We start from the raw sequence: 14,986 nt of genomic DNA on the forward strand, positions 1-14,986 counted from the left end.
AATTAGAGATTTAAAAAACTTACAAAAATATGCTTAAAACATTTGCACTCATTGGTCTTAAAGGTGATTTCTTTATATCTTTCCCTTGCAATCCAGGGAAATGGGCAAATTAAGCTGTGGCTCTTTCCTTCCTTACGAGGAGGGGGAGGAGCCTCAGCCAATAGAAGGAAGAGAGGTTTGGTTCAGCAGCTATGCTATGCGATTGAGAGAGCCTGGCAAAACAAGCTCTTCCTCCCCAAGGGAGGAGCCTTAGCCAATGGAGACTTTGCTCTGTAGTTCCTGAGCAAGCCTGGAAAGGCAAGCTGTGATCCAGAAGGAAGCAAGAGAGAGGGAGAAGGAAGCAGACAGCCAGTTGATAGGGGGCCTGATAGGAGCCCTCTGCCTGATTCGGCTCCTGGGCTGCATGTTTGACACCCTTGCTCTACATGCTTATTAAAACAATAACAATAATTAAAAATTACAGAGAGACCAAGCACTGTCGTACAATTAAAGTGAGAGCTGATAGCTGGCTTCTTCCACTCCCTTAGAAATGTAAAAACAAAAGCAGAGACTGAACTGGCTCAGTCCTGAACTTACCTGGCATTACTCCTCTGATGACTCCAGAGCCATGTTTTGGTCCTTTCCCTTCACTTTCAGCCCCTGCTGCTGGCATCAGAAGTGACAGAGTTTGCCCCAACTGCTGGGAAATGGCAGGTAAGCCAGCAAGCAGGCTCCTGCAACCCTATGAAGCTTGGCAATCAGGGTAGGTGTTTCCCATCTCCAACATAGCTGGTGGGGGCAAGAATTAAAGCAGACAAACCAAATGTGGTCCAGAGCTTCCATAAAAGCAATGCCAGGTAAATTCAGGGCTAGGAAGATTTGATCCTTGTATTTTAAAATTCAAAGGGGTGGAGGGACTACCAGCTCTCAGCTCAGTTGTTTGTACCTGGTCCCTTTAATTTTTTTTTAAGTTATTCTTTTCTATGAGAGCAGTTCTGACCCCAGAAACAGAAAAGTCTTCTCATGTACTTTCTGTCTTGATATCCAGTAACAGGGCTTTTTGTGAGCAGGAACGCACAGGAACGCAGTTCTGGCTGGCTTGGTGTCAGGGGGTGTGGCCTAATATGCTAATGAATTCTTGCTGGGCTTTTTCTACACAAAGCCCTATGTGAAACAATGGTGACATCAAGGGGTGTGGCCTAATATGAAAATGAGTTCCTGCAGGGCTTTTGCTACCAAAAAAGCCCTGTCCAGTAATATAGATATTTAATATTCATCCTGATTGGTAATCTGGTTCTGGTTCTAAAAGTGGAAAGTGGAACTCCCTGGACAGATTAGAATGACAAAAGAAGTATCTCAAGAGAAGACAGATACTCTCCCCCTTAGACTATTCACATCCCTGTAAAATATGTCACTGGTAGAGGATTGGGATGAAGTGAAACACACCTCTGCACACTGCATGGAACAGACACCTGGGGTATATGGAGGAAAGAGTGTTGCTAGAAAAGAGATGAGTTCCTGCCTGCCTTCACTTGACCCTGTCCAGTTTCTGTCAATTCTGAACATGTGTGTTTGTATTATAATTTTGAGTCACCTTGCCTTGTTAACACAGCCATACAAGTTGCCTTGTGTGTGAGTGCTGCATTAACCTGTAGGATTTAAATAGAAGCCACAGAGTAAATGTCAGCATGATCATTTTCCTGCAATCTGTACAGGGCTTGGTCATTTCACAACTGCAAGTTCTCTGCACAATAAATTATGGAATATTTTATAGCTCCTCCCAATATAATATAATTCTTACAATATAATAATGGCATCAGTAGAAAAATAGTTGCATCCAAAGGCTTTCTCTACTGACTCTCAGACTCATGTTGTGGTTAAGAATTGCTAACTGTGAAGTTCAAATGATTTCTCTCTCTAGATTTCTAGGAAGTCATTCCAACAACAGCTGGAAACCTTTGGTTTCATGTGGATGTTCCTAACTTCATAGGGTCATTTAAAAGTTTAATACCTGTGAGAATCAAGAAAAGCAAGTTTTGTTTTGTTTTTTTCAAACAATTTCCTCAAGCTGTAACAGAAAAAAGGAGAAAAGTATTATCTTCCTGTGTGCAATGGCAATTCTCTGTCTGCAGCATCATAGGATAAGAAAGGTTTTTCTGCCTTGCTTCCTTAATCTGGTTTTAGTGAAACAGTGGACAAAGTATTAGCATGACAGATAAGCCCTGAATACATTCAAGATGTATTATGTAGGTTGTCAAATATGCCTCATTTGAAATTTTCTCTGTGTATGTGCCTTTTAATGCTAATTAACAGTGAGGATATTTACAAAGAGAATCCATATGCTTTTTTTAAAAAACCCTTAAAGCTATGATAAGAGTAAGAAAGCAACTTGAATTGTTGTTTAAAAATTCTTGATGCTTTAGGACTGGCTGCCTTTCCCTTGTCTAATACTTGCCTTCCTTTTGGTGTTTAGAAAAAAGTCATGTGAGCTTCCAGGAGAATGTGTGCAGTAGGGGCTGCTGGAGTGCAGAGCTAGCAAAGAGAATGAATGTGTGAGAGATCGCTTGGTTCTCAGGTAAAGTGCAGGCAGCAGCCAGGGCTGCTGTAGTCTAATACTTGGGATTCAGCCTGTTATTTGCTCCTCAGGAATTCAAGCCATAAAGATTCAAAGGGAAAAGAAGTGTCATTTCCAGTGCTGAAACAGAGACAGAGAGGATGCTTTTGAACTTGTGAATCTCTTGGAAGACTTTGCTTCTTCCCCTGGATTTTTTTATAAAGGTAATGTTATTACTGTTATATATCTCTTGCTTTCTTTTTCATAGTAATTTCGTGTTACTGAAATCTATTTATCTATTACTGAAAAAGGTATATCTTTCAAAGAGTGTAAGTGCTCTTCTCACTATACTTAAATTGCTTTTTGTTGTGATAGTTTTTTAGTTTATCTAAGGAGAAAGAGGTTAAAAAGGGGAGTGGACCTGACCACTTTCAGATCATGGTCCTGAACCAAAAGCATTCATACTCACTTTATCTAGACAGTCTTTTGGTGCTTTCTTGTATTTAAAAGTCCAAAGGAGTTTCAAAATGTTTAATTGTTGTGGCGTTGTTTCATAACCCACTATCTGAAGGACTTGGATTTATTCCAGTTTTCTCTCAATGAACTCTAAGGTCTAAAATAGTTTCCATCAGTACATTTAGGCTCAGATGGGATGTGAATCAAGTGATTGATTTGTTAAAGAATTTGCCTGTGGTTTAACAATTCCTCCCACTACTGTGGGATATCTCATCCTATCCTCTACTTACAAACCAATGTTTTTGGAGATACTCTAGATAATTTGAATAACTTTTTGATTTTCATTGATTTCTCTACTGTACACTGTTCTTATCAGTTTCCTCTCTTTCCAGCACTTCCTTTCTGCTATTCCCTCTGCTGAACCTGGCCTCTATGGAATCCCCAGTGTACATTTTTCGTGAGGAACCAGGCCCCACTTGCTCCCCAGGACTATGTCTGCTTCCAAGCAGCAGCAGTAGCAACTGGCTCCTAGACTGGGCTGAATATGGCAACAATAACAGTGGCATGTATGAGGATTTACAGCAGAACAACACTAATATCTCCCCAGCTATTCCTATAATTATCACTGCTGTCTATTCCATGGTCTTTGTGGTTGGCTTGGTTGGCAACTCTCTAGTAATGTTTGTCATCATAAGGTAAGATGGAGCTTTATTAGAAATTATTTGGATGCCATAAAGGGCAATCCTAAACAGGATTACAATTCTAAATTCGTTATCTTCAGTGGCATTAGGGAGATGTCTAACTGTGTTTAGGGTTGCACTAATTGACTAGTAGCCTATCTGTGACTTCTCAGAAGTAATTTCCGTTATATTCAGTAGGGTTTACTCCCCAGAAGTGTGTGTAGGTTTGCAGCCATGATAATGAAAAATGCATGAAAAAACAAAATGTGTGAACTCTCTGTGAATTTAGGAAGAGATATATAATTACTAAGATTGTAAATGTTAGGGTTCTAAGATGCTTCTTAGTATAGGGATATTCAGACCCAGATAGTGAACCTGTGTCTAGCTGGATCTTTGCACATGGCATAAACTGAAAGAGTAACTGTTGATGAACTCACATGCCATGGCATTTCTTCCTTTAAATACCTTTATCCATTCTTTCTGTTTAGCATTTCTAAGCCTAACCAACATTTTTTTAAAAATCCAAAAACTTATGTCTGTTTAAATATCAGAGACTGTGTCCCCTTGATTCTGAGATGAAGATTTTGATAAAATAGACTTAAAAGTTGTAAAACCTGTGTTTGCATGATGTGGTAAAGTAGTACAAGATATATAAATTGTGGAACTATGTGGGTAGAGCGCCCCCCAGGGATCAGAAGCAGATAATGTTGTATATATTATTACCAATATTATATAATAATCATAGTCTTTATTTCTTGCAGTCTGCATAATTTGTTCTTTGTCTTTTGAAGAAAATGGTTTCATGTTGAAAACTGTATATTGAGTGGGAGTTCAATTAAGACTGATGATTTGACCCATTGAAACAGCTCACCTATGCAAGGAAGATTCCCATAGGCTTAATAGATCACTGTCCCCCACCCACCCCCTTCCCACCTATATGTGCCTAAAGGAGCAGTCACAGACAGTATAAAGGAGCACTATCTCTATTAGTAGTTCCTTTGGTTATAGTAGAAATTATTAATGTGGAGAAGGCTTGCCAATCCCCAGGTCCCAGCGGGGGTTCTTCCACTTTCACAGGCTCCTTCCTGCTCCCAGTCAGCTGGCCGGTGGGGGGAAGCCCCACCCCCAGAGGACCATGTGCCTTTCTACCTCTGGAGGCTTCAGTCTCCGGTTGAAAGGCTTCCTCTTGGGATGGTGTGTCTGTGTTACTTTGAAGAAGCTGGCAGCAACTCGTGAGTAGAGAGGCCAATCCCTCGCTTCAGAGTCACCAGAAACGGGGTGGGGGGGAGGGAAACGTCTGCTGAGCACTTTCATTATTCCCTATGTGGAGATCGATTCTCATAGGGTATAATGGGGAATTGATCTGGAGGTTTCAAGGGCTCTGGGGGAGCTGTTTTTTGAGGTAGAGGCACCAAATTTTCAGTATAGCATCTAGTGCCTCTCCCCAAAATACCCCCCAAGTTTCAAAACGATTAGAAATAATTTCTAATAAATTTAGAAATTCTATGAGCCCCAAAAGAAGGTGCCCCTATCCTTCATGATTTCCTATGGAAGGAAGACCTTTAAAAAGGTGTGCTGTTCCTTTAAATGTGATGGCCAGAACTCCCTTGGAGTTCAATTATGCTTGTCACACCCTTGTTCCTGGCTCCACCCCAATGTCTCCTGGTTGCACCCCCAAAGTCCTCAGATATTTCTTGAATTGGACTTGGCAACCCTAATGTGGAGCACATTGGAAATCTACATTGAATAAAAGGGAAAACTGAATAGGAATGCACAACCACCTCTGGGTGAACCAAGAAGTATCAGGTGGCCAAAATAAAACAGTCAGAATTTTAAAGCAGAAAAATGTGTGACATTTACATTTTAATTTAATCCCTCAGAGGAAGGATCTGTAGATCAACACAATAAAATGAATATAATTTTTACTCGCAAAAAGGTAACAAACTATTAGTTTATTTCTTTTATATTGAGAGAGGAAGATGTTTCCTAATAAAATAATATCTGCTGTATGTCACATTGTGTGTTCTCCTGTCCTCAATATATCCTATATAGAGTAATGATAAATAACTGGATAATCAGTGAAATCACACTCTCTCCATCTTACTCTAAGAGATTTTAAATATTTTCATTACCGAAAGTGTTAGTTTACATGTTGTGTATATTATTACCAAAGATACAAACACACACACACACACATCTTTTTTTTAACAGGAATGCAGTTCTGGCTGGCAAGAGACATGGAGCCACCCAAAAGCACCCTCTCCGAGGAGAGGCCAGGCCTGCCACTGCCTGCTCCGCCACACGTTTCTCTCTCTCTGGCTGTGTTGGGGGGAGGGGTGAAACGAGGCCTCTCATTGGGCTGCATGAGAACACACATCCATGAAATGCAGCTGATGACACTGTACCGTTCTGTGTCAATATATAGAAAGTAACCTACTAAATGAGTGATGTCCCTTCCAGTGACATCAGGGGGTGTGGCCTAATATACAAATGAGTTCTTTCAGTGTTATATAATACTCATATTCTCTCTGTATTAGTCTACACGCATGCACACACAAACACCAAGCAACATATACCACTATGATTTATAATTTACCACATACACACACACAAGTGGCAGTCCCACAAGGACTTGTGGAGGATACCTCATTCCTTTGCTTACTATTTCTGCTTTCCCTTGCCTGAAAGCCCGGATAACCTCTCCCCTATTCCTGCTTCCTCCCTTCTTCCCTCCTCCTGGCAGCTCTCCCTGAGAAAACTCTGTGTGGTTCTGACTGTCCAGCTGGGCTGGGCTCAGTTATACTGTGTTGGTTGCCAGGCCAAACCCAATTACACAGCGTGGAACCTGCGATGACTTTTGTGTGGGGGGTTCACTTTCCTCTGGATTTCCTCACCTTCTTTTGCTTCCTTTTCTCCTTCCTGCCCGCCAGCCCATCTACTTCTTATCTGCCCCAAGGGTTGTCAGACCCCCTGCTGGAGGCAGGAGCCCCTAACCATCAGCCTTGTCCCCCAGCCACTAATCAGCTTGTTGGTGGGGGACTTATCGGTAGAAAAAAGACAATCTAGGCCATGTTGCTGGCATCATACAGGAACTGACATCATCATGCAAGCAATCTCTAGATGACACTCTGGTATTTGGGCAAAAACTCTATGGTTCAGTTCAGCTTTATTATGGTCAAAGACCAGAACTTAAATACCCATGGATAAAATGCCACACAGGGTAGAAATAAAGTTTACCATAGAATTTTTGACCAAATATCAGAGCATCACCTGGAAGTCACTGCATGATGAGTTCATCTCCTGCATGATGCTGACCATGTGGCTTGGGCCTTTCTGTTTCTCCTGTTAAGTCCCCCCATCCCCTGCCAGTTGCCAGGACATGGCAACCCTGTCTCTACTATATTTATTATTTATTTACTTCATTTATACCCCACCTTCTTCCACAATGAGGACCCAAAGCAGCTTACATTATTCTCCTCCATTTTATCCTCACAAAAGTCCTGTGAGATAGGTTAGGCTAAAAGTGTGTGACTAGTCCAAGATTACTCACTGAGCACTATGGCAGAGTGGGAATTCAAACCCGGATTACCCAGATCTCAGTCTGAAACTCTAACTATTACACCAAACAAGATTTTAGGGGGTGGCTGCTACTGAACATTAGCAAGCAGCCAGTCATGGGCAAGTCATGCAGGATGTATGTTATTATCACCTGGTTGTTGCTGCTGCCTCTGGCTGTGAGGAGTCTTCCCTTAAAGGCCAAAACAATCCTGGGAAGATCCCTGGCTTTCTCATTGCCTTTTACTGATATAAAACAAGGCTTGAAGGGCAGCAATACTGCTGTGGTTGCCTAGCAATGGCCACTGGGGGCATTTGTTTAATGAAACTACAAGTCCTGTTTCTGTCAATTTGAAGAATTTTAATTCTCTCCAATGTATTTTGTTTTTTTTTTTTGTTTTTTTAGATTTCAGATTTTTCTTCAAACCTAGGATTTTCACAGCTTTGTAGAAATATCTATCTTCTGTCCATGGACCCAGTCTCTGGATAATATTTTTGAAGAAAAATTGTTTGGGGTGATTGTGTGTAATAGCTGCTAAACCAGGAGCCACTTGCATAGATATGTGGCCAATTTATGACTACAACAGTGATTGTACAAATGCTGATAACAGCACTGTACTCTTTTGAGACATTATGGTGGAAAAAAACTAGTAGAGATGTTATTTTCTCTTGACTGATGATATCCAGTTAACCTAATCCCATACATGTTCTTTCAAATATGCCTTACACAGATTCAGATGGATTTAGTCCTAGGTAAGCAGGGGTCATTTTGTAGAAAAATAGGTGGTGGAGCTCATCCAGGGATTGTTATGTAGCTGCACATACTATTCAATGGACAAGGAGGTGAAACTCTCAGAAGGAGGAGGTGGAACTCTCATAAAAGTTCAGGAGCTGTGCTCCTGTGTGCAACCACTGAATCTGAAACCTGTAGGTAAGTATGTTACAATGGTAGCCTTCGGCAATTCTGTTCATTCTAACTTGAGGATAAGTTCATTGAAAGGTCCAGGGCTTTTTTTGTAGCAGGAACTCATTTGCATATTAGGACACACATGCCTAATGTAGTCAATCCTCCAAGATCTTACAGGGTTCTTAGTACAGGACCTATTGTAAGCTCCAGAAGGATTGGCTGTATCAGGAGTGTGTGGCCTAATATGCAAAGGAGTTCCTGCAACAAAAAGCCCTGGAAAGGTTCTTTCCCCAGATGCCTAGTCCTGATCTGTATATTCCATGACCATAATAATCGAGGGTCAAACAAGAGGTGGTTGGTATAGAAATTTATAAAGAATTTGCCTCAGGATGTCATATATCACAAGCATTATGACTAGGAGTTGTGTAATTTGTATATTTACATAGTCAGGTTAAAAAAAATAAGATTCAAGCCTTTTGTCATAGGAAACATAGAAATAATTGTAGTTTTTAGTAGTGTAATTACTGTTCATATTATTAGGAAACAATCCAGTTGAGTTTCCACAGGATTCAATGGAAAGCTGGGTATAAGTTTTCCACCCCCTGCCCAGAATTAAAATTCTCATGGACTATAACCTTCACCTAAAGAATCTTTGTCAGTTTTCAGGCAGTTGGACATTCTTGGGAGGTAAAGCATCTTCTTGGCATGCAGAAGGTCTCAAGTTCAATCTCCAGTCTCCAGGTAAAAAAAATCAAGTAGAAGATGATGCGAAAGACCTCCACCTAAGATCCTGGAGAGTCACTCCAGTACTGAACACAGTACTGACTTAGATGGACCAAGGATCTGATTTATTGTAAGGCAACTTCATTTGTTCATTCACTTGTTCATTTGAGACAGCATTCCTGTTCAACAGGCAATGTAATGCTCAATGAGTACAAGAAGATGTTAATTCATATGAATGAGCTTATCATCCTTTCTCAGAGTCATCAAGAGTAGGCTGGGGTATTTTTTTTAAACAAAGAGTCAGTGTATTAGTGATCACTTTCCCACCTCACATCCTTTCATCCTTGGTTGGGTACTTGTTATAGCCACAGGGCAGGTTTGATAAAGGTACAAAATGTGGACATTTGCTTTATGGAGGAGTTCCATGTCTGGAGGAAGCATGGTAGATTTCTGATGTCAAAGCACAGAGGAATATTAACTTGATCATTCCTTATAAGAAGGGAAGGAACAGAAGTTAACGCCAGGGGTCTCCAACACAGGCACCATGATGCCTGCTGATACCTTTCCTGGTGACTCCCAAGTGTTTTTAGAAAGTAGGATGGGTCAGCTGGGGCTGTTACCCTACAAGGCTTTTGATTGGCCATTGGAGATTTGATTAGTTGTTCAGATTTTTTAAAAATGTTTCTTTAGCAGCAGTTGCCATCACATCATAAGTATCTTCACTGTATGACTGAATGTAATTTGCAGCAGCCATTCTGAGGCTGACTCCACTTCCTGTGGCAGCCATATTATGGCTGTGCCCATCACAATTCATCAAAATTCCAAGGTGCCTGCAGAGTGAAAAATGTTGAGGACCGCAGCCTAGACAGTTGCATGGATATTTATTGAATGCTGAAAAAATATGTTTAGGACCACTTTCCAGCGCATTCTAAAGCTGCAAAGCATGTGTGGGAAATCTTTCCCTTTTTAGCATAGATGTGGACCAATCTTTTTTACATTTGGGGTTTCTCTGGATATGTTTTAAAAATTACTTAAAACTTTTAGGATGGAGTCTAATTTCAACTTGTAATAGAAATGTAGCATTAGTGTTGTGGAAATGCCATTGTGATGCTTTTTCTCAACTAGTAATAGCTACCATAAGTAGAGTGTGACTCATCTAGTAATTCTGGATTCTCTCAGTGTATCTGGTCTCCATTGCCCCAGGATGCCATTTAAATGTAAGAACTGCTGACTATTATCAAGCTCCAAGATGGCTACTTTTTCAAATTATCTCGCAAGCCACATGTGATTTGAATAATGTTCTAGGGAAAGATGGATTTAACAAGGAGCTCCTTATAGTTACATGGAGAGGGGGAAAACAACTTCTGTTCTCAGATATGTCTGATGATACTTCAGAGAAAAGGCATCTAATTCCTTACAGTTAGCAATGCAATGCAGTCAGATCCCATACAGTTTCAGTGTGTGTAACTTGGATTTAGTTAAAACTAACATTTAGTCCAATTTAGAGATCCCCTTGGTCAATTATAATCACACGAAACAATATTATATAATATTTAAACGTAAATCATAAAACCTGTCATTGGACACAGCAAAAGATGATATGGCACTACAGTTGCTAATCTTCCATTGCTTTATGGCATCATACGTCACTGAGGTCCTTTCCCTCCCCAGCTCTGCATTTCCCAGGATCTACCTAATGTAACTGCATTTTCGAGCTCTGGATATTTTTGTGCTTTGAAACACAATATCTGGCACATTTTTGGGGAACATTTCAACCATGACACATTGAGATTTGTCTTGGGGTAAAATATACCCCATATGCAGTATGTACACGCTTGTTGTAGGGTTGTTATACATGTTAGAGATCAAAACCAGTATTTGAATTGTGCTCCAAGCAAACTGGAAGTCAGAGAAGCTATAACTCAGCATGTTTAATGTCTAGTAGTCTACATCAGAACAGGGCACAGTAATCTCCATAGTTGTTAGTTTGTTACTGTTCTTACTTCATTGTACAAACGTGTTAAAGTCATGTAACAGCATACAGGCAATTCAGGATCTGGAATATAGCAGGGTTGCCAGTCTCCAGTTGAGTTCTGGAGTTCTCCTGGAATTATGATGGATTAGGAAAAAGGCCTGTTGTGGGGGAAAATACAAGAGACTCCAGAAAAAGGCTCTGGGTGAGTGCCCCCCCCATTCTTTCTGTGTTCCCCACTACCCAAGTGAAAGCATTCACTCCCCTCTTCACCTCCAGGGGAGGAGATCTCTGCTATCTGGAAAGCAGTTGTAATTCTGAGTGATCTCCAGCCGTCACCTGGAAATTGGCAACAATGGTTTCCCAGGAGGAAATTACTTGTTTGGAGGACTACTAGGAATAAGGAATTTTTTTGGGGGGGAGATGTTCTGGGCAAGTGCTCCCCACCCTTGTTCTCACCCATCCACCCACCTACCCAAGTCAGAGCATTGTACCTGTCTGAGGTGCCACCCCTCCTCAAACCCACCCTCTCCAGGCTCCACCCCTCAAATCTCCAGGAATTTGCCAACCTGGAGTTGGCAACTGCTAGGACACACTGGCTGACATAGGGGAGCTGCTGCTGAACAGGAGCAAGCAGCCAGGCCTAGTTAAGTCATGCCAGCCAGGTGGAATCAAGTCACCCAGAGGGTGTTGCCAGGCTAGGGTAGCCAGTCTCCAGGTGGAACCTTAAGACCTCCTGGGATCACAACTGAACACCAGATGGCAGATCTCTCTCCCTATCCTGGAGAAAATAACTGCTTTGGAGGCTGGACTCTATGGCATTATATTTAGCTGAGGCCTCTCCCTTTACTGAAAGAAGTTGCTTCTGGCGAGGGGTGAGGCTGAGAGGAGAAGAGAGAGAGGGTGTGACAGGAAAGACGTGGCAGCAATGACTCTGAGGAAATACTCCTAGCGGGGCCAGGTCTTCCTGCCTAGTTGCATTATGGTGGTGGCAGTGGCTCCCTGGTTATTTCTGAGGCCTTCGGAGACTGTGTGTGCTGGAAGGCTATCTATGTGGGCTGATGATGAAGCAGTGATGCTCTTTGTGAGGCCAGTTAACAGAGAGGACACAGAGAAGAGTTGGAGATGTGGCTGTCTCTGAGGTAAGACTGTTTTGGTAGTTTGTTCAACATTCCCTGGCCTGCAGTAGGAGGGGACAAGGGAGTCAGCCAATGGGAGCCAAAGACTGAGCCATGATGGACCAATGGTTTGTAGTGTTCACCTCTAAGCCAATGAGAGTGTTCCATTTGGCCACCACCATAGGGGAATTATTATCTACTAGGAATAAGGCACTTTGGGGGGGGGGGATACAATGGGCTCTAGAAAGAGGCTCTGGGCAAGTGCTCCCCACCCTTGTTGCCTTCCCACCCACCCAAGTCAGAGCATTCACTCCCCCCCCCTGGGTGTTTTCCCACCCCCAACTTCTCTCTCCCAGTCCTTGTCCCAATACTACCTTCCTACAGCCACCTATTCATTTCAGCTACCCCTGCACTCTTGGCATCCCACTACCCCTCATCAGTCACCCCTCTGCTATTTTCTCACATACCCTACAGCTGAAACATGCTGGTTTCCCATTCCCTTATGTGTGTGTCCTTGTGTCCGTAGTGGTTCAAAGCTCTGAAAGAGGCATAGAATGGAGATAAGAAAGAATAATTATGGGGGATATGGGGGCATGACAACAGTCACACAGACGCTGAAGCTCAGCATTCCTTTAGTTTGCAGTGAATTTTTGCTGCCTTTTTTTGTGGTGTTTATTCTGCCTTGTGGTGTTTAGCATCCATCTTTGGACCCGATGGTCCTAGTCAATTACTGCCCAGTCTCAAATTTACCGTTTTGGGGAAAGGTGATTGAGAAAGCAGTGGCAGAGATGTTCCAAGTGTTCCTGGAAGATACATCCGCCCTTGACCCCTTCCAGTCCGGCTTTTGTCCTGGTCATGGGCAGAGGCTGCTTTGGTTGCCCTCACAGATGATCTCAGAAGGCATCTGGATCAAGGTGGATCAGCGCTGCTGTTGCTTCTAGATCTCTCAGCAGCATTTGACATGGTCGATTATGATCTGATGACCCACCACATTGCCTACGTTGGAGTTCAGGGGATAGCCTTTCAGTGGTTTTTCTCCTTTTTCTGTAGTTGGGGACAAAGGGTGGAGATTGGTGAGCAGACCTTCCTGTGTTATCCACTAGAATGTGGTGTACCACAGGGAGCTATCCTCTCACCAATGATGTTTAACATCTATATGCATCCCCTTGCCCAGATTGCCAGAGGTTTTGGGCTGGGTTGTCACCAGTATGCAGATGACCTCCAGCTCTATCTGTTGATGCATGGTCATCCAGACTCTGCCCCAGACCATCTGACCATGGTGCTGGAAACCATGGCTGGTTGATTACAACTAAGCTGGCTGAAGCACAATCCAACTAAGGTGGAGGTCCTGCACTTGAGTTGAGGGGGGCCACGACTGGGCATCCAACTCCCCACCCTGGATGCAGCACCTCTTGTGCCAGTCCAGGTGAGGAGTTTGGGTGTGATGCTGAATGCCACCTTTTCCATGGAGGCCCAGATCACAGCAGTTGCGCAATCTGCCTTTTACCATCTTTGGCAGGTCAAACAGCTAGCATCCTATATGGCCCCCTGGGACTTAGCTACAGTGATCCATGCAATGGTCAATTCCAGGCTGTTCTACTGTAACTCGCTCTACACAGGCTTGCCCTTGGGACTGATCTGGAAACTCCAGCTGGTGCAGAATGCGGCAGCTCGATTGTTGACTGAACTGCCTGTATGGGCAGGCAGTCGGCCAATGCTGTACGATTTGAACTGGCTACTATTATAGCACCTGATCCATTTCAAGGTACTAGTATTGACATTTAAATCCTTGTGTGGCCTGGGACCGACATACCTGCAGGACCGCCTCTCCCCATATGAGCCCCAGAGATTCCTACGATCAGCAAAACAACATCTTTTGACCATCCCTGGCCCAAAGGACGTCCAGCTTGCCTTGACCAGGGCCAGGGTCTTCACAGCCCTGGCCCCAACCTGGTGGAATCAGCTCCCTACGAAGATTCAGGCCCTACTGGACTTACTACCATTCCGTAGGGCCTGCAAAATGGAGCTATTCTGCCAGGCCTTTGGTTGAGGCAAGCAGGCATCCTCACCTTACTGCTCACATAATCTAACAGACCTTCTTGCACTGACCAACTACTCGGACTGCTTGATATCAGGCCTACAGCCATGACATCTATGACACCTAGGATATCTATATTGGATATAAGTTATAAAATGCACTGTACCATCCATGCTGCATATTTTGTTTGTTTGTTGATTGCTTTATGGCAGACATGTCCAACATAGAAAAGGTCGTGATCTATTTTTTCCGTACAAAAGTGCTGGTGATCTACCATCATGAAAATTAAGTTTCAAATTAGTTTTGAATTAGATTTTAACCCACCAAAATTGGGTTCCACCTCCAACCATTTACAATGCACCTTCTGTCATTTACTGGTAAGCAAAATAAGCAAAAACAAACCAGAGAGATGAAGATCCAGATAAAACTTGGAACAGTATTTCTTAAATTTTTATTGTTATAACTTTCTTTAACTTTTATTGAGTAATTTGTGTTAAATGTAGGTCAAGTATTGATCCAGGCTGATCTTACGCAATCTTTAAAACTTCGCTCTTGCTAATTAGTGAGATGTCTGAGCCTGCATTTCATCCACCAGCTTTTTGAAGTTGGGTGAATATTGCGTGAGGGCCAGTCTCAGGAAATCCTGAAGATATTCATCTGTCATGTTGGAACGCTGTGTACTCTTTGTCATTTTCAGATGGGAAAACGCAGATTCACACAAATAAGTTGAACTGAAACAGGAGCGTACATGCAGGTTCACTGCATCTTCTCAAGTTGGGAAATTTGTCTCTAGGCACTAGCTTCCAAAACGATTCTTGCTCAGCACGGGTCTTGAGAAAAATGTCATTTTTAAGGGTTACTATTTCGTTTTCAAGAGATGCCTTGTTCAATGAGTAAATTTTACTGATAGCAGCTGCAGTTTCTTTAATGCCCATATCTGCTTTGAATGGGTATGACAAGTACTCCACAACTTTTTCAATTCTTTGGAAGTCACAGAATTTTTT

The 14,986-nt window shown here is 42.5% G+C and overlaps 1 protein-coding gene across 1 annotated transcript in view; it reads left to right on the forward strand.

The window, feature by feature from the left end:
* Positions 1–3,406: 3,406 nt before the first annotated feature.
* The window catches only part of OPRK1 (opioid receptor kappa 1), a 29,078-nt gene continuing 17,498 nt past the window's right edge, over positions 3,407–14,986 (forward strand). The window contains exon 1 of the mRNA XM_060243796.1: positions 3,407–3,684. Within this exon, the coding sequence (XP_060099779.1) occupies positions 3,422–3,684 (263 nt within the window). The 5' untranslated portion in view covers positions 3,407–3,421. The remainder of the gene's footprint in view (positions 3,685–14,986) is intronic.

Source organism: Heteronotia binoei, chromosome 7, assembly GCF_032191835.1.
Source record: "Heteronotia binoei isolate CCM8104 ecotype False Entrance Well chromosome 7, APGP_CSIRO_Hbin_v1, whole genome shotgun sequence".
NCBI classification, from domain to species: Eukaryota; Metazoa; Chordata; class Lepidosauria; order Squamata; family Gekkonidae; genus Heteronotia; species Heteronotia binoei.